This window comes from Solanum lycopersicum, chromosome 10 (genome assembly GCF_036512215.1).
Source record: "Solanum lycopersicum chromosome 10, SLM_r2.1".
Classification (NCBI taxonomy): domain Eukaryota; kingdom Viridiplantae; phylum Streptophyta; class Magnoliopsida; order Solanales; family Solanaceae; genus Solanum; species Solanum lycopersicum.
Genome location: NC_090809.1, coordinates 5,753,296 through 5,773,037, shown reverse-complemented (window position 1 = coordinate 5,773,037; position 19,742 = coordinate 5,753,296). Strand labels below are relative to the sequence as shown.

Here is a 19,742-nt window from a genome sequence, read left to right as displayed (position 1 = left end):
TTGGTTTGATGAGGAAGGGCCATACGTCCAGGCTATAACAACGAACAACACAAAGGTTGTTCCATGACCCATAATGTCTTTAATTTGCTTCGTTTTTTATGAAATTTGCGCATGATATCTTTAAGGGGTTTCGTTCTCTCAAAATGTTTATATGTGATTTAATTACACAATTATTTTAAGGAATAGTTTTTTTTAGATACTTTATTTTGTGTGTAGAACCAAATTAGCAATTTTCTATGATAGATTGTGGGACGACTTTCTTAAGAAAAAATGTTAAGTTTAGTTTTAGTTTGAGTCTTTGTCACACTTCTCACAAGCGGGATCATCAAAAAAATTGTTTGAAGAAAAAAGGTTGAAGAAATCCTTAAAATAAGGGAAAAAGTGAATTTAAATCAATTTTTTTATATAGCTCGTACAATTTTTTTGGCTTAAGTCATCAATAGACCCTTAAACACCTTAACTGGGTTTTGTACCTATTGAACACCATAATTCAATTAAACACCTTAACTGGGTTTTGTACCTATTGAACACCATATTTTTTTTTTTAAAAAAAACAATCTTTTCTTTCTTCTTTCTTCTTTCTCTTTCAAAATTGTAGACCTGCTGCCACCAATTATTCATAACAATAAATTTACTATCTTACATTTTTTTTAATATTTACTTCTTCTGAACTTATGCTTAAATTTAATAAGAAATGTAGTTAACTACCCTCATTTCCTTTGTTTGAAAAAATGAAGAGCATAATCTGAGTTTTTTTGCCAGAAAAAATGGAGATCACCATTCTTTATTTTTACCGAAAAATATGGAGGCACACACACACCCCAAGGGTGGACTCATGTTGGGTCCAGGGTGTTCACCCAAACACCCTCGACAAAAAAATACACGATATATATGGAGTAAATTTTCAGTATTTCTGTAGATAGATATATTTTGAACCCTCTCAATAATATATAAAAATAGATGATTTAATGGTAAGACCCTTGAATATTAAGTTGCATGCCACAAGTTCAAATCCCTACAATAATATTTATTATTTTCCTTTAAAGTTTCAGTTTATTTTTGTTTTAAAAAATCAGTTCTGTTTTTCAAGCATTTTTTTATTTTAAAAACGTGCCAAAAATTTGATTTTAAACCCAAAAAAATTCAAAAAGGCCTATTTCGAAAGACTTATTTACACGTTTATATTTATATTTTTCGAACCTCATGAACGAAAAATCCTGAATCCGTCACTGCACACAACCTCTGGTTCACACCCCTTCTTTCTTTGTTACTAAACAAAAATAGAAAGTAAATTTTAAATCAAATCAAAAAGACAATGTAGAGATTCTTTTTTATAAGAAAAATATGCTATCAATTTTGAAAGAGGAACAAAAACAAAAACAAAAACATATTGTCCCTTTTTACTTATTTTTGACAAGTCAAAAAATACTATTTTTTTAATTATATCCTCAATTTGTTAAGAGATATAATATTTTTAAAAAAGTAAAACCTCCTTAACAAATAAATTAATTTTAAAATTCTATCAATTAATAAACTAAAATGATAAACTCACATTATTAATTTTTATTTTCTTAATAAACATACCAAACAAAACAATGAATAAATAAACAGAGACACCAGAAATCATTATACATAACAATCTAAAAATTATTAAAATTTTTTGAATCTAACAAAAATTTAATCTAAGGTATCACATAAATTAAAACAGACAGTGACACAGACTCCAATATAACTAGTAGGAGTACTATATATACATACCTTGCTGCTCTACATAGAGAACAAAAAATTGTAGAGAACAAGAGAGAGAGAGAAAAATGGCAGAAGATGGAATAAGAAAGTAAGTCTTCTTTAATTTTTCTCCAAATAATTAAATATGTCTCTTGTTTTGAGTAATTAATTGATATTTAATTTTTTTTAGCAATGTAATTGCAGTAGTTACTGGTGGTAACAAAGGCATAGGATATGAGATTTGTAAACAACTAATGGAAAAAGGAGTTATGGTTGTTTTAACAGCTAGAGATGAGAAAAGAGGAGTAGAAGCTGTTGAAAAATTGCAATCATCTCTTGTTGTGTTTCATCAAGTTGATGTTGTGGATCCACAAAGTGTTTCTTCTTTGGTCAACTTCATCAAATCTAATTATGGAAAGCTTGATATTCTGGTAAATTATCTATTACTCCTATGTATTTTTTAACCTAATATAGAAACCAAACATATATAGATTTATGTTCTAAAAAATGATTGTTTTTAGGTCCTTTTTGTCCAATTTTTTTTTTTTTAAAAAACAAATATGTGTTTGATATTGCGGTATAAGATGAAATATTTTATAAATAGTGGATATTCTTAAATAATAGTTTAGGGATGAAACTAATAATTCACGTCAAATTTGAAGTGTTTTAAATATTTTTTTCTTATTAATAAGGCGAAATGATCTGATGGGCCTTTATATTTATATGTGTTTGTTTTCTGAACTCTTCTACTTAATATTTTGTCAGCTAAACTCTTAAACTCGTAAAAATACAATAGTTTAAACCCTTTTCTCATTATATCACTGTGTGTAATCCAGCCTTCATGTCATTTTCCAATGACACATAAGAAATTAAATATTAGGATGATAAAAAAAAACAATTAAATTAACTTTGGGTTCTTCAATTTCCATATATGCTCACAATTTGAGTACTAATGAAAATTTTCTTTAGTTGATTTGAAATTTCACCTAGTTCATAAGCACAAATCCTACTAGCCACAATCACAAATGAATTAATTTTTGCAAATTCACAAGACTCATTTGTTGCTCTTCAAGTTTTCTCAAACTTATCACTAGAGTATTCAACTTTTCAATACACACCATCACTCTTTACATTTAATCCATTATCTATACCTTTTTTTAAAATCCAATATAAACAATGATTTCAACTTTTAGAATCGAAAACACTAAAAATTTAGATAAAGGGGCTGAAAAAAGAAACAAGGTGTGGTGTTTGATTTGTTGCAAAGAAAAGAGTAGATTGAAGAAGAAGAAAAAAAATATGACTTATGATTTTATTGAAGAATTGAAGAAAATTTAGGGTCATGAGTGAATAGAGCGGTGGAAAAGAAGAGAAATTGAGATAGAGATGGGGTGGGTTGAATTGGGAGAAGGTTAATGAAAGAAATATAATTTTTAATTAAAAAAATGTATTTTTATAATAATAAAATATTATTTTTATAATAATAAAATAGGTCAAATTTTCGTAGCTTGTCAAGTTGGACTATCCTACCTTTTGGAACTCATTGTCTCACACTTTTCTTATACCACACGCACGAAAACAAACTACCCCTCCCTTTATATAGTAAAAGAACGATATATTTTATTTTAAAATATTTATTTTATTTGTTATGAAATGATATATAATTATATAAATTTTTGTTATTTATTTTAGATTACAAATTTTAAAAATGTTATGAAATAATATATAATTATAAATTTTAAAAGTTTTTTTTTTAAGTTCTGAGCCATGGTGTCTCATATACAATGAGACTGAGAAAGTACCTAAATTTTCTATTTTGAGTTACAAAATTGTAAATCCATTTTAAAAAATTAATAATAACATAGAGAAAGAATAATATGTAAACAAATGTTCTCTATCTGTTGAATTCACTTTTTTGTGATGAAAAAAAACCCATATAACCAATGTCAAATGTATTGTATGGGGCATTCAACATGTTTTATCATGAAAATTTTAAAGAATAAGTTATTTTTAGTTGAAAATTAGCAAGCTGTGTTTGACCATAAGAAAAATTAAAGTTATTTTCGAGTAATTTAAAGTGAAAATAACGTTGTGCTGCTATTAAAACTTTTGAAAAATTCAAAATTTTATGACCACATATATTTTTAAAAGTTCATCTCTAAAAAAAAACAATTCAGGGCCATTGGCTACCTAAAGTTTGGCTAGAAAGTAACATAGGTGATGGAGTAATTGATACCTAAGACATGAGATTTTTTTTTTTTTGTTATTTCGTTCGATTTTTGATATTTATATTAGAGTTTGACTAATTTAAATTTATGTTGTATAGGATTCTATTGAGGAAAATACTTCTTAGTAAAAATTTTATTATACTTGAGAGTTGAATACAAATTTCTAACTAAGAAAAAAACAAATAGGTTAAGAAACTAGTAGTGACCACTAAATCTCTAAAAAGAAAAATATAGAATAGTGGTTTGCTATTTTTTACACACAAGACAAGTTCAATTTAACTCTCATATTAGATAACATTAGGGTAGTCTGTAATTGATTTGAAGATAAGTTATTCGAAGTCGTTTGATATATATGATAAGATGAGATACCTAATGATTATATTTGAGAATAAATTTATATATTATATTTATTTAACGGTATAAATTTATCTCTAATACAATAGAAATTTAATCTTAAATTTAATTTTGAATTTCTCACCCTATCGATCCCCTCCAATTTAAAATTATTTTATCCACCTCCTTCATGCAAGAATATGTTCTCGAGATAATTTATTCTGCAAACTAAGCGATTTCCTAATGTATTGTATTAAACCTGCATAATTAATTTAAAATCATGAGAAAATTTATGTTTTTTAATGTAAATAAAAAGGGTGACATAACTAATATATGTTTAACTAAATATCGTATAAAAAGCATTTCACAATTAATTTTTGTACTACTAATATATACGCAACACTAACCAACTATCAAATGACCCCTAAGTAATTGAAAGGGTTACTCCTATTTGTTGGTTAATTATTATAGGAACTAAAAACAAAATTATTTGTATTCATATTGATTTGCATATTTATTACTTAATACTCAGTTTATTTTTATTTTTCCATAATGAAAAATTGTTAAAATGGATAATTTGCAGGTAAATAATGCAGGAGTTAATGGATTAATGGTAGAGGGAGATGTTTCAATCCTTCCTGAGATGATAGAACGAGAAGCTTTTCGAGGTGTCAGTGACACAACTGAGGTTACTATTTTTTTTTTAAATTATATATTTTAGAGAAAAAAAAGATATATATACCTCTGAACTATGCATAAATAATATCATATGTTATACTTTTGGAATGTTGATATTTTTGCGTTCAAAAATTAGTGTATGTACGCCCTTTATACTGGTGAACATACACATATCATAGTCTTATCTACCGACTCGACATTTATTAAATATCGAATCGATAAATAAAATTATGTCACGTTTTAAGATTGGCCAATAATGTTATATAGTCCTTAGATAAATATTTACCAGCAAAGAGATAAAAAAAATGTAAAGTTTCGAGACCTTGAAGGTTAATTATGCATAATCAATAATCTTAAGGATTAAAACTAAAATTTATCCATAAATTGAGGAATCAAAAAGTGTTATTTACATCCCCATAAAAAAAGTAATAAATGATCTATTTGTATTAAAATTATACAATCCCAAAAACAATACAATTGTGAGAAAAAATATACTCATGATATTTTATATTAACATACATATTGTTTTTGATTAATTGTGAAATATACCATTATATTGCAGGAGAATGAACTTCCACCAATAAAGTCAAATGGAAAATTGATTGAGAATTTTGAAAGGGCAGAAGAATGTATAAGAACTAATTATTATGGAGCAAAAACAATGGTTGATGCCTTTGTTCCACTACTACTCTTGTCTCCTTTACCAAGGATTGTTAATGTTTCTTCTTTGCTTGGAAAGATAAAGGTACATTTTAATTTTTTGTCTCATTTACTTATAACCGCTTGCTAATATTGATAGTTTGTTTAAAAGTTCTCTAGTCTTTCTTTAATTTTCTTTCTAAGAAATTCTCATATAGCTTCAATTTTATAAGGAACAAAATTATAATATTAAAAGATACATGAGAGTTTATAAATTAAAGATATATGATACTTCTTAGTTCTTAGTAATAAAATTATAAAAATGAAAAATATATGAGATTTACATCCTGTAAATTCATAGGACTTACGCCCTATGTTTCATTCTTATCCTTGCTTCTTAATTTATAAAACATCTCCCATCGCCTTGCTTCACCTTGTCTTGCCTCTTTTCGTGCCCCCCCCCCCCCACCACCATCGATTTAAATCACCGCAGTAATCAAAATTGTCTCTATAAAAGTCAGGGTCAGAGCTATGTAGTAAAGCTGAGGGAGTTCATTTGAATCCTCTTCGATGGAAAATCATGTGTTGTACATGGTTAAACTTATTTATTTTATATAACTAGATGTTGAACGATGAAAAAAATAATACTTGGAGTGCAAGTTGAGTGATGTAATTTATGTAGTTAGCCTTGAAGTGAGGTTTGATACACAAGTCATTCAAAAGAGAAGAAGTTTCAGTTATCTTGGATCTATTATATAATGAAATGGGGAGATTGACAATGATCTGACACATCATATTGTTGGAAAACTATATGCACAACGGAAGCATATCACATGATCTTTATTACTTATATGAATAATAGATAACCAAATCGCTTATGCTAAAATATATATTATGCTGAGATTAAATTCAAGAATTACTTCTTGAAGCGTGAGCGACTTTCAAGCGAATCTCCAAGATAGACTGACCTTTAAGCGAATCTACAAGTAGCTATGGTTTTCAATAGTGATCCCAAGTCACATCCGAACTCTCTCAATACTTGGATGGGCAAGTATCGAATAGAATACTAATCTTTTTTTTTTTAGGTTAGGAGAATCCCTATTTGTTGAGATTTATTCCTAATCCAAAAAAGACTATAAAACCTAGTTTTTCTAGAAGAATAGAAAAACTCATTATTTTTCCTTTTTTCATAAAAATAGAATTCTAAGTTCTAGTTAAATATGAGTACCATAGGGACCACAAAATTAATTACCGAAGCTTCCTATTATGGAAATAATTTCAAATAATTAATTTGAATTATTCTTTCCATAATAAATTACAAATCATTCCACTAGAGATTCATAATTGCCCTCCTCTATTTCGTAATTTCCATTAAACGCTTATGTAATTTTCCATGTTAAGATTTCATATACTAATCAATAAATTAAATTATTGACGAATTTAACTTAATGATTAATTTCCTTTAGAGCACTACTTAACTTATTTCATGTGTCGGATTCATAAATCCACTTGCAAGATTTGACACGATGAAAACTTATAAGTTTCTCAATGGCATACCAATCAATCTCTATTATAATCATGGATTCCATCAACTAACTTATTATTTCACCAACATATATTATTATCATCCAACTTACCATGCATATTGATCCATCTCAGAATCTCACCTTTTGATAAATCAAAACGATATTTAATATATACAGATCATAATAGTTATAGCAAGATTTAGAATATAAGTACATTTAATAGTTTAGAGAATATGTTTTTGTTAGTCAGCCTAAAACAACTATCTCTACTCAGTCTCGTTCAATACATTCAAAATGTACTAGCACAAGAAGTTGGAACTATACCGTTTTCATAATCAAGATAAATTACATATAATCTTGTACTACAATCGTACTCGATGGCATAACCAATTTCCACCTAGATTGTGAACCAAAAACTTTATACTTATAAGAACTAATGATTTAATCCTCTCTATATAAGCTAAAACTCTACACACTAAATCATCTACTATATAAGTAAATAGATATCATAAACGAATATCTGATATATTGAATTTGAGCAAGATTTAATCTCTAATAAATATTATTTCTTAACACATGATTAATAGTATATATCCCAACACATATAAGTACAGGGTAGATAAAATAGAGGCTCGCATCTAGATTACCGTGTGATAATAAGGTGTCTATCGAACTTAAAAGTTAGTAATATAGAGCGGTGGTTAGACCGACTCTTTTACATGGAGTACAGTGTTGGTTAGTTAAAAGTTTTCATATCTAGAAAATGAAAGACGTGGAGTTGAGAATGATGAGATGTCACACACGCTAGGAGAGACAATATTAGGAATGAACATATCCGGGATAAGATAGGCCTCAACAGAAAACAACACGTGAGAAACAAGATTCAGATGGATTGAGCATGTGTAAAATATATGCATGAACGTCAGTGAGGAAGAGCAAGAGGTTGGTAATAAATGTTTTTACTAGAGGTAGATGTAGGTTGAACAACTTTATCAAGGATATGACCTTAGATATGAGGTTGTTGATGTCCATCTTATTCTTTCATACTATTGGTCATAATATTACTCTTGTAGTTGTTTATCATTTGAGCTCGTTTATTATCTATGATTTTTCTTTTACAATTTGATTATCATATTATATGTAATAACTACTGTTTAGTATGGGCTGTCATGTTGTCTATAGTATAATGTCAATATTTTCTCTATTTAAGTTATTTCTTTATTAATATTGCTTTGTATTGTTTTTTTAAAAAAAAGAAACTGAGGTTCTATCGAAAACAATCTCTTTACCTCTATGGTAGTGGTAAGGTCAGTTACGCTCTCTATACCTCACTTTGTAGGATAACACTCGCTATGTTATTGTTGTTGTATAATAGATGTTAACCCTTCTTTAACTTCTTCATATTTTGGACACCTTAATGATAATCTTGGCTCCGTCATACGATTTCAGCTCACAATACTATTTTCTTGTCTTTGTCTCTTCATCAACCTTTTGTTTTCTCACTTTTTTTTATTTGAAATATACATTTTCAGCTAGTATCAAATGAATGGGCCATAAAGGCTTTAAGTGATGAGAAAAGTCTTACAACAGAAAAAGTGGATGAAATAGTGAATGAGTTTCTTTGGGCCTTCAAAGAGGGTGTATTAGAAGAAAAAGGTTGGCCCATTGATCTTGCAGCTTATAAAGTGTCAAAAGTGGCCATGAATGCACACACAAGAATTGTGGCCCAAAAATATTCTTCTATATGTGTCAACTGCATTTGTCCAGGCTTTGCTAAAACAGATATTACTTGCAATACTGGGCTTACGACTCCAGAAGAAGCTGCTAAAGGCCCAATAGGCCTGGCCCTTTTGCGTGATGGTGGGCCTTCTGGTCAGTTCTTTTACAGGAAGAACATTCCCATATCATTCTGAAAAGCAAAAAAAAAAAACCAATTTGATCGGATTCAGAATCCTCAATGTCTTGGTCTTTACTTCCGCTTCGACAGACAAGCATTGTATCTAGATAAGCGACATCTAATTGAATTGATTCACCGGATCTTCCATTTAAGAAAATGGAAGAGATGTGTTGTCAAAGTTACATGGCATGGACTTCTAATATTCTATTTTAAAATTTCAAAATGGATTTTACCACTATCTCACATTAATAATAATTCTCTCTTGTATTTCTTAGAATTTGAAAATATGTGTTGAGTATGAAATTCATAATATGAATATATTGCTTGGATGTCTTTTGCTGATATGTAACCATAGATGGGTTCGTTTGGATTGACTTTTGGCTTATGACTTATAAGACAAAAAACTATAATTTAGGATTTCTAACTTATGACTTTTGATTTAAATATGTCCTTATAAACGCTTTTTAACTTTATCAAAATACTTCAAAACTGTTTAGAAGTTATTTTGGCTTAAAACCCCCTAAAATAAGTCAATCCAAACGGGCACCAAATCATTTAAATATACCAACCATTAATTTTAGATCAACATGTACAATGAAATATTTGTCTACTTGTAATTGTCATGATTTCTCTACTCTTTTTTAGAGTAAAATGATAAGAACTTTGACTAACATTTTATGATGTATTTTTTCATCATATTGATATGGAAAAAATTATAATTTATAGTACTTTTCATACAATTTTTGAATATCTATTTTTTTTAAAAAAAATCAAATTAAAAAATCTAACCTAACTTTAAAAATTAGTCAAATTGAATTTCAAAAAGCGCAACATGACAACTAAAAATACACAAAGAGAGTAATTTATAGAAAAAAATGTCTTTATAAATGCAACAAAGTTTGTTTTTTATAAAAAAAATCATTTGACTATATCGCCCAACAACATTAAAAAAAAAAACAACATATGCAATGATTCTGCTCAAAAACATTTTGCTTCATCACATTGACAATATCATTTTATGGGTCAAAATGCTCATTTTGAAGGGAAAAATATTTTTGCTGATCTAAAAATAAAATAGACTAAAAAAAAACATTCTCCATTAGTAGTTACTAAGAAATGTTAATATGTTATTCTAATAAGGCCTAATGACAGAAAAAGTGAACTACACACTACTAGTTAGAGAGAAGAAAAAAGACCCAAAAAAAAAATAATTTTGTAAACATTTTCCCAAAAAGAAATTCTCCTTTATTATATATTTGTACATTTTTATTTTCTCTATTTTATTGATTTTTTTTCTTTTGTGCCCATTGAATCTAGTCACTAAAAAATAAGTCTAACTCGTGATTTTTTTTTATTAATTGTATTTTTCTTTTAGTTTTGCTGTTGTGGTTGTTACTTTTTTCCTCCTTTTTTTTTCATTGTTCCTTGCAATAATAAAAATAAAGTTGTCAACATTGTCTCAAATTGCCGTGTGGTTTTCATTTTAAAAATTACAAAAGTTTATTATTAATAATTTGAGATAAAATAATAAAATAAAGTTGTTTTCTTATAGCGACATAACATAAAATTCTTAATGTTTTTTTTTCTATTTTCTAAGGTAAACTTATTTCCTAAACATATTTTTAACTCTTAGAATCATATCGAATTATGAATGAGGAAGGTTATTCTTAATTATAATGATAAATTTTTTTATTATAATTTATAATCTTACTGTTACTTCTGTTAATTAGATGATTGGGTGATTGACGAGATAGTAATAAGTACTCTTTCTACTACATACTCAATTTAGATATTTATAAAATACTTTTCATTTTATGAAAATTTATCTGAATGAGATATTTATTTTCGAGATTTTAAGATGAAAAGTTTTCCTGAAATTGAAGAGGTTGACTTATCATTTTATTATTACTAGTCTTGAAAACGTGTGTTGCACGTTTGACCCTACTATTGTATAAAATTTATATAAGTCTAACTTTCATATAAAATATAATCGTAGTTATAATTAAGTTGTGAACATCCCAACTCCATCGTCAAAAGATCGATTTCAGCTTCCTTGAAGATCCCACAAAGCCTTCTGTGCGAGCTCCTTATAAGTACTAAGAATTTGTACATATTACATTTTGTTTCCATAAGCAAAAAAAATTATAGGAGTAAATAAGTGATTATCATGTTAAAGTGAAAGCTAAAACTAATAATACTAAAAGATAAAATCAATAGAAATATAGACGATTAGAGATAAATGTTTTTTTCCCTAACTCGTCGGTGATCTTTTAAAATTGGCACCAAATTTCACACGGATAATTTAACTGTGCGATTATCATTTTAGACACCTTATGTAGGGGCCCGCTATATTTTCTTGACACTTTTTTTACAATAAGAAAAAAAAGTTGAATGAGTGTTTAATACACTGATTGATGACATGTAGCAGTTGTCTTCTCTACTATACCCAACATTTTTCTTAATTTGCTCTTTAAAATTGTTTTAGATTCTTTTTTTCTTTCTATCTTAGTGTTGTTTTCAAAGAAAGGAGTGGAGGAGCAGGGAGACAAGGAAAGGAAGAAAGAAAAATTATAAGAGAATGAGTGTTCATATTCATTTTTTTCGGCGAAAAAGGTGAAATCGAAAATAGTCTTTTTCATACACTTTATCTTTTTGTGCTTTTTTCTTTTCTTTTAGTATTTTTCTTTCTTTTTAGTGTTGTTTTGTGGGAAGAGAAGAAGGAGAGATCAAATATGATTTATGGGTATTGGTATCCATTTGATCCGACAAAAAAGGTAGAGAGAGGTAAATTTAGAAAAGTAATACAATTAAGAATAAAAAAATGACTTAAAGCGGATTTGAATAAAAAGATTGACCTTCATTGAAGGAGTTTAAGCTTGAAAAAATGGTGGGAGTTGGTGACTTGAAAATTGGAGAAGAAGAAGAGAAAATAAAATAAAATATTGGCTAAATTAAGCCTTTCACGCGCTATTATTGCGTGTATCACACTCGCTTTGACATATACGCAAAAAATATTTAAATGGCATAACGAAACCCGACATGAGGTGTCAAAATGAATATCACTCAGTTAAGGTGCCTAAGTGAAATTTGATGCCAATTTTAAGGGGTCATCGATGGATTTGACCTTTTCCTTTTTTTGTTTCTTCTAAGCGGGCCAAAGTCTCTTCGTGATGCATATAACGCTACCATTTATAAGATATTACTAAGTAAAATCAAAGGGTATTTTAAATGACATTAATTTCTTGAGAATGTGAAAAAGATTATACAAGTGTGGAAGATTAATGAGGAGATAGTGAAGGTGTAGCATTAATATACATAATGAATTAAAATTAGATCAGAAAATTATTGACTTTTACTTTTAAATAATATATTTAAAAGAATTCTGTAGTATTTTATTTTATAATATTTTGCATATGATAGAGAAGTCAAAAGTTTTCTATAGCTTCTACTAATATTATAATTAATTATACTTACAACACTTCATTTTTCATATTTTTATTATGTCAAAATAAGTGAATTGTAAGTATGATCAGATTTCTCTAATGAAGGAGATGTAATGGGATAATAAATTGTTATGTTAAATATATATTTACTGAAGCTTTATTAGGAAGCCGAACATGTCAATATTAATCTGTAAATTAGATTCTATTTGGATTTTGAAGTGCATATCAATGACAAACAGTTAAAGTGATTTATCATTATTACATTCTTTTTCTTTTAAATATGTTATAGTATATTGAGTTTTGAATTGCATATCAATGACAAACAATTAAAGTGATTGATCATTATCACATATTTTTTCCTTTTAAATATGTTATAGTGTAGCCAATACTTAGTATTTAATAAGACTACTTAAATAAATCAAACACATTCTGAATTATTCTGCTAATGCATTATTTAGCCATTATTGTATTTTAAGTGAATGGTGCATAATTAACTTGAAAACCTACCATCTACAAATGCAATTGTTGAGATATTGCTAGAAATTAAAATAAAATATTAATCATATTTAAATTATTTTTCTTATATACAAGAAATAATTATAAGAATTATAGTGCTTTGATGGGCTCCAATGATATTTGGCCATTCCTTGTCGACCTTCTATACAAATATATGAATTAAGTGCATTCTCTATTTCTATACAAATAGTTTACTACGTACTTCTTGTCCTTTTTTCTTTTACATCCTTACTTCAAGCTTTCTACATGATCAACACATTAATCAATACAATCAAACTAAAACAAATTACATGGTAAAAGGTTGTGAAAATATAGAGAAACTGATAACTAACTTACCATCTCCCTCGCCATTCTGACAAGTCATGAAGAGCTTCAAAATTCAACCACATAGGTAGAATCGTAAATATGTGAAAGGAAGAAAATAAAATAGATTGTTAGAATGCGTCGATAGGTAAAAGAAGAGAAAACACCTAAAACCAAAAGAAATAATCAACAATGATTAGTGATATTGACAACTAAAAAGTACAATAAAAATATGATCTGATTAACGATTAGTCGTAACAAAAAAATTTCTTACAAACCAATAGTCTATAGAGAAGACATACAAACTCGTCAAACAATGAGATAGCTTGCCTCGGAAGGGTGAAAGATCGAGATGTAACGACCCGTTTAGTCGTTTTGAGCAACAGACTTCAATTCTGAGAAAACTGGCAGAAGCGACGGACCCCACGACGGAACGTCATGGGCACGACGGACCGTCGCAGGGTCTCGTTTCAAAACACTTAGAAAATCTGAAATTGGGTACTGAAAATCGACTCTCTGAACTTTGTGACGGAATGGCAGGACGGACCGTGGTGTGACGGACCGTCACAGACTCTTCAGAGAAATTGAGTCTCTAAACTATGCGACGGACAGCAGGACGGACCGTTGCAGGCGCGACGGCCCGTCACAGTTTGCGTAATCCCAGTTGGATTCGGATTTCTGGTTAAGTTTTAAGGGACGTTTTGGGACTATTCTTTCCTTAATTATAGATTTCGTAGATTTATATTAATAACTCAAATTCTTGGGGGTTAAAAGAGGTAACCCTAAGTTAATTAGTGGGGTATTATTGCCCTCTTTTATTCTTAATTATATACTAATTAGGGTAAAAGAAAGAGGGTTTGAATAAGAAAATAGAAAGAACAAGAAGGGAGAGAGAGAGAAACGATCGAGAAGAAGAGGAAAAACACCAAGCTTTGAGGATTAACTTGCTTGATTTCAATTCTTCGGTGGAGGTAGGTTATGGTTTTCATGCTATTCGTAGTAAACTCTTAATAGCGAATGATATATGTTAGTAGTATTGTAAACCTTCTATATGCTTAATTGTATGCTTGCATGAATGATGTGATTATGTAATTATGAATAAATAAGCATGATGAAGCTATTGAATCCCAAATCTTGAAAAGAAACCCTAATCTACTTTGTTAATGATGATGCCTTGGTATAAAAGAAGGCTTGATGAATGAAAGTAGTGAGATTAGGGAATCGGGTGCCACGTTCCGGTACCAGGATAGTATATGAGGATCGGAGTGTCACGTTCCGACACCAGGATAGTATATGGATCGGGTGCCACGTTCCGGTACCAGGATAGTATATGAGGATCGGAGTGTCACGTTCCGACACCAGGATAGAATATGGATCGGGTGCCACGTTCCGGTACCAGGATAGAATATGGATCGGGTGTCACGTTCCGACACCAGGATAGAATATGGATCGGGTGCCACGTTCCGGTACCAGGATAGTATATGAGGATCGGAGTGTCACGTTCCGACACCAGGATAGAATATGGATCGGGTGCCACGTTCCGGTACCAGGATAGAATATGGATCGGGTGTCACGTTCCGACACCAGGATAGAATATGGATCGGGTGCCACGTTCCGGTACCAGGATAGTATATGAGGATCGGAGTGTCACGTTCCGACACCAGGATAGAATATGGATCGGGTGCCACGTTCCGGTACCAGGATAGTATATGAGGATCGGAGTGTCACGTTCCAACACCAGGATAGTATATTGAGGAGCGGAGTGTCACGTACTGACACGAGGGGAATAAAGATAATGAATTTTGAAATATGTTAATATATCCAATCTAATGAACTTAATTTCCAAATGAGTATGGTGTTGAGGCTTGAGCCCTCATGGATGAACTTGATGGTACTTATTGATGATTATAATACTTGTTGTTGCTACATGTTGAGTTTTATAGTTGATTTACGATAATATTGATACATACTGTTCCCTATTTTGAGTTGGCCGATGATATCTACTCAGTACCCGTGTTTTGTACTGACCCCTACTTTTATGTTTTTCTTCTTGTTATTTGTGGAGTGCAGCAAACGTGCCGTCATCTTCGACTCAACAGTAACTCAAGCCAGTCTTCGTCACACCGGATCTTCAGGGTGAGCTAACGCTTCTAGCTTGGACTGGATCTTCTCCTTCATGTCTTGATGCCTTGAACTTCCGGCATGGACTAGCTTCTTATGTATTTTTAGCTTCTTAGAAACTCTTAGAATTAGTAGTTTAAAGTAGATGTTCTTGTGATGATGACTTCCAGGTTTTGGGAATAATAGATGTTGAATATTGATAGTTATTGAATTGGTTTTTATTAATGAGTTTAAGTCTTCCGCATTACTTTATGTTTATATTATATTGAAATGTTAAGGTTAGATTGGTTGGTTCGCTCACATAGGAGGGTAAGTGTGGGTGCCAGTCGCAACCCGGTTTGGGTCGTGACACGAGAAGCTTATAAAGAAAAAAAAAGCTCTTGAACCTGTGGAGCAAGAAAAAAATGATAAGAAATTAAAGATTTTATTGATTAATCTTTAATGAAATTCATTAAATAAGATAGAATATGATTAGTCTTTTAAACGTATAAAAATTTGAAAAGTAATCTTGAAAATGTTCATTTCTTTAAAGCAAACTTTACTAATTTTAATGTCAGATTGAAAGAAAATGTGGAAACGAATTAAAGATACAGGAATTTGGAAAGTATTACTTTAGAAGTTATAAAGACTTCACATAAATGACATTAAATTAATGATTAAGTAATAGTATAGGGGCAAAACGGTAAATCAACTTTGAGATTAAGCTCTTTCCACTTATAATAATATATGATTATTGATATTTTAGAATGAAAGTTTATCGTAATTATAACTTGATATTAAAGTTGTGAAAGATATAAAAATAAAGATAACTTGATTAAATTAATGACTTAACTTGATTAAATTAATGACTTAAGTCAACCTTTAATAACGAATGTAACTTTTTAAATAGAAATTATATAATCCAAAATATTAATCATATCTTTCTTATACTTATTATTTATAATGAAATATTTTTACAACATAAAATATCTTTAAGTTTACAGTAAACACTTGATAGTAATTTATTATGTATATTGGTTAGGGTCTATTCAAGTTAATAAGATGTTAGTGTTTGCAATACGTTTCTTGGATCTTGTTATAAGAAATATTATTTTTTAATATGAATATTTAAAGGGAAAAAAGGGTCAAAAATATCCTTAAACTATTCGAAATTGTTCATATATACCTTTAAACTTTATTTCGGTTCAATACTATCTTTCTCATCATACTATTGGGTCAAAATACCATTCTTATTAACGGAAGTTATTAAATGCCACGTGGATGCCATATTGCATGCCAATAGGATTCCACTGCCACGTAGACTAAATAGAAAGGGTCAAAAATACCCTTAAACTATCTGAAATAGCTCATATTTACCCTTAAACTATATTTCGGCTCAAAACTACCCTTCCCGTCAAACTATTGGATCAAAAGTACCATTCTTATCAATAGAAGTTGTTAAATGCCATGTGGATGTCACATTGCACGCAAAGAAGGTTCCACTGCCACATAGACTAAATCCCTAAATCTTAATTACTTTCACCCTCATTTCATTATTTCAGAAATGATATATTCATCTGTTCTCCCTCATTTTGCGGCTAGGGTTTCATACTTTTCTTCGTGGCTGGGTTTCAAAGTGCATATTCATGCTTGTAGGTTAGAAAATATATTCACCGTAGGTCTGACTGTAGGTGGGAATTTGCAGACAGTTAAGGGAGAAATATAGTAGGGTCAACTTCAAATGGTAATAACTCTTACCACAAAATTAATTAGGTGTCTCATGACCTACCTACAGATAGATAATTGAATTATCTTTCCATAGCCACCAACCTTGCTAAATTCTAATATCTGAGTAAAAAGTTATGCCCATTTTAGTAAAGGCCTGTTGAACAGGCCCAACCTACGGACCCAAACGACGGACCGTTGATTGAACGACGGACAGTCTGTCCAGGCCGTCGTTTGATCTGACAACAACTTATCTCGAGGTCTTTTGGTCCTTTTCTACTTCGTTTAAACCTTAAGATATGTCGTTTTGATCCTAAATCATCAGATTTTAGTCAGTTTAAGCCTAGAAACATAACGAATACTTACCTAAGTCAAAATCATTAATCAAAAGTTTGAAAATTAAGAAAGCATCAAGTTTTCAGCAGTTCCAGCCACGAAATCTAAGTAGTTTTCCGTAAAGTTCATCACCAGGTATGTAGGATTTCACTAGTGGATTCCTTTCACCCATTGGGTCCCTAGTTTTCAGTCAGTTCTTGATTCTCTTATCATGATTAAACCTAGGGTTTTTAGAACTTTGATAGAACTTCATGAATTTAGTAAATATATGTTCCAAATGAGATTATAAAGTTATTATTCGAATTATCCCATGAATTTCAGAACCCTAGCTTTGTATTTCTTTAGTTCTTGAATTATACATGCTAGGTCAGATATTTCAGTTATTTCAGATATACATGCCTCAGTTATTAATACATCATTATCAGATTAAATGTTGCATTCTCAGTTTGCATGTTCAGTTTTGAGCTGCCCAGTATTTTATAGAAATTCAGACATAATTAGTTAACTACATAAATCAATGGGGGTAGCATAATACCGAGTTGAACTAGGGTTCAGCTTACCCAAATTAGTCCCAGAACTACTAGCCAAGTTGGTTGTAAGTCCCCTCTATGGGCAATCAGTTTAGTGATCACGCCAGCATGCCTTTATACCTTTTGGCAGGGTATATTGGGTCCTCTCAATGGGGCTTATACATCGGACTCCACATTTAGCTCATGTCGTTTTATTATCAGTTATTAGTAACTCCCACAGTTCAGTCAAACTCTCTACATTGACCATTTATCAGTATATTCAGTATTCAATTTCAGCATGTTATAAATTGGTCATTGCATCCAGTTAGCTCAGAATTCAGTTTATCATGTCAGATTATTATACTTGCTTTTGTGCTTGTTTAGTTATGTTTTATTTTAGTTTTAATCTATCCTAAATGCTCAGTACCTTTCAAGTACTGACACATACGTGCACTACATCTTCTTGTGATGTATGTTCAGGTTCTCAGCATCCAGATCACGCATAGATCGATTTTTGATCTCCAGTTCATCATATTTAGTGGTGAGTCCTCATTCTCCGAGGAAAACAATCATGAGTTTAATTTTAGTCTTCGGTCATTTAGTTTTAGTTTTTTCTAGATTTAGGTGGGGCTTGTCCCGGTATTTCTAGTCCAGTTTAGAGGATTATTTCAGACATAGTTAGTTTCAGTTTAGCGTTGAGTTGATATTTTCTTTGTATTAAACTCATTATTTTTCATATATCTCAGATTCAGCATATGGGTATTCCCCATCTTTTCATTTTATGAATGATTTAGCTTCGGCAACAGTTTATTATTCTTTAGTATGCTCATGATCATGCCAGCATGATTAGCTTGGAATCACTTGTGGTCCTAGGTTCGTGTCCGTGTCTCGGCGATAGCTAGGGGCGTGACATAAGTATTCAACAATCACTTTCCAGAAATGACAATACATGCATCAGTTACTTTGGAAAATGGGTCAATCAACTCAAAATATAATTACATAAATAAGGTTTGAATATGAAAGTTAATTTACTCAAGACTTTTGGAACTCAATTGAGAAAAATCATTTCGAAAAAGGATTCAAAATCGATTCATAATCACCATTTTAGTTAAGAAGTTGAGTTCTTTAAAAACCTTCTCATTTACCAATCAAAATTTTGATTTTTAATGTTAGAATTCTCAAATGACCAAATAAAAATGAATGCTTAGGATCATGAAAGCTTATACAAATGACTTAGCACAAGAAATCCTTTTGAAAATCGCCACCAATGATCTCCCAAAATCATATATGTAAAATATGGCTTATACCCCAAAAATGGCGGGTCAAAGCCTCCCTCTGATGTCGCAAAAGGTTTCCTTCTCCAAAGTGAAATCCCCTCACTTTTGTGGATCTTGCTTAAGCAAAAAGGCTTTCGCTTATGCGAAGATTGCTTAAAACTTTTTTTAAAACTTGAGTACTTAAGTATGAGGACGAAGAGATCTGAACTTCATTTTCAAAAATGAATATGTGGGAACTAAGCATTCCCAATAGTTAATATTTTCACATTTAAAATGAGAGGAAACACTGATTTTCGAGTGAGTTTATGTACGAGTTTTTCAGATAATCTCTTTTAAGAGAATCTTTTGAGTAATAATCTCAAAACTTGAGGATGAGAAAATGTTTTTAAACATACGAGTTGAGTTATATTTTGAGAGTAGTATTCAACATCGATATGGGAACAATTTTATATAACTCAGAGTTATCATAAGCCGTGTAGCCAACGTGGGTAGAAAGGATCATAC

At 30.2% G+C, this 19,742-nt stretch overlaps 1 protein-coding gene across 2 annotated transcripts; it reads left to right on the top strand.

Annotated features, from left to right (window-relative positions):
• The first annotated feature begins 1,628 nt into the window (after positions 1-1,628).
• Positions 1,629-9,358, top strand: LOC101251042 ((+)-neomenthol dehydrogenase). Of its 2 annotated transcripts, none has more exons than XM_004248530.5 (5): positions 1,629-1,837; positions 1,919-2,159; positions 4,873-4,977; positions 5,530-5,712; positions 8,665-9,358. In XM_004248530.5, the coding sequence occupies exons 1-5, from the start codon at positions 1,815-1,817 to the stop codon at positions 9,043-9,045; spliced, it is 933 nt and encodes a 310-aa protein (XP_004248578.1). In that variant the 5' UTR covers positions 1,629-1,814; the 3' UTR covers positions 9,046-9,358. The 2 variants fall into 2 exon arrangements, with proteins under 2 accessions (XP_004248578.1, XP_010327320.1); XM_010329018.4 differs by having other exon boundaries at positions 1,762-1,837; positions 1,933-2,159.
• Positions 9,359-19,742: the final 10,384 nt, after the last annotated feature.

Coding starts and splice junctions, on each gene's coding strand:
- LOC101251042 (XM_004248530.5), top strand. CDS start 1,815: ATGGCAGAAGATGGAATAAGAAA. Junction 4,978..5,529: donor GTGTCAGTGACACAACTGAG/GTTACTATTTTT, acceptor ATTATATTGCAG/GAGAATGAACTTCCACCAAT. Junction 5,713..8,664: donor CTTTGCTTGGAAAGATAAAG/GTACATTTTAAT, acceptor ATACATTTTCAG/CTAGTATCAAATGAATGGGC.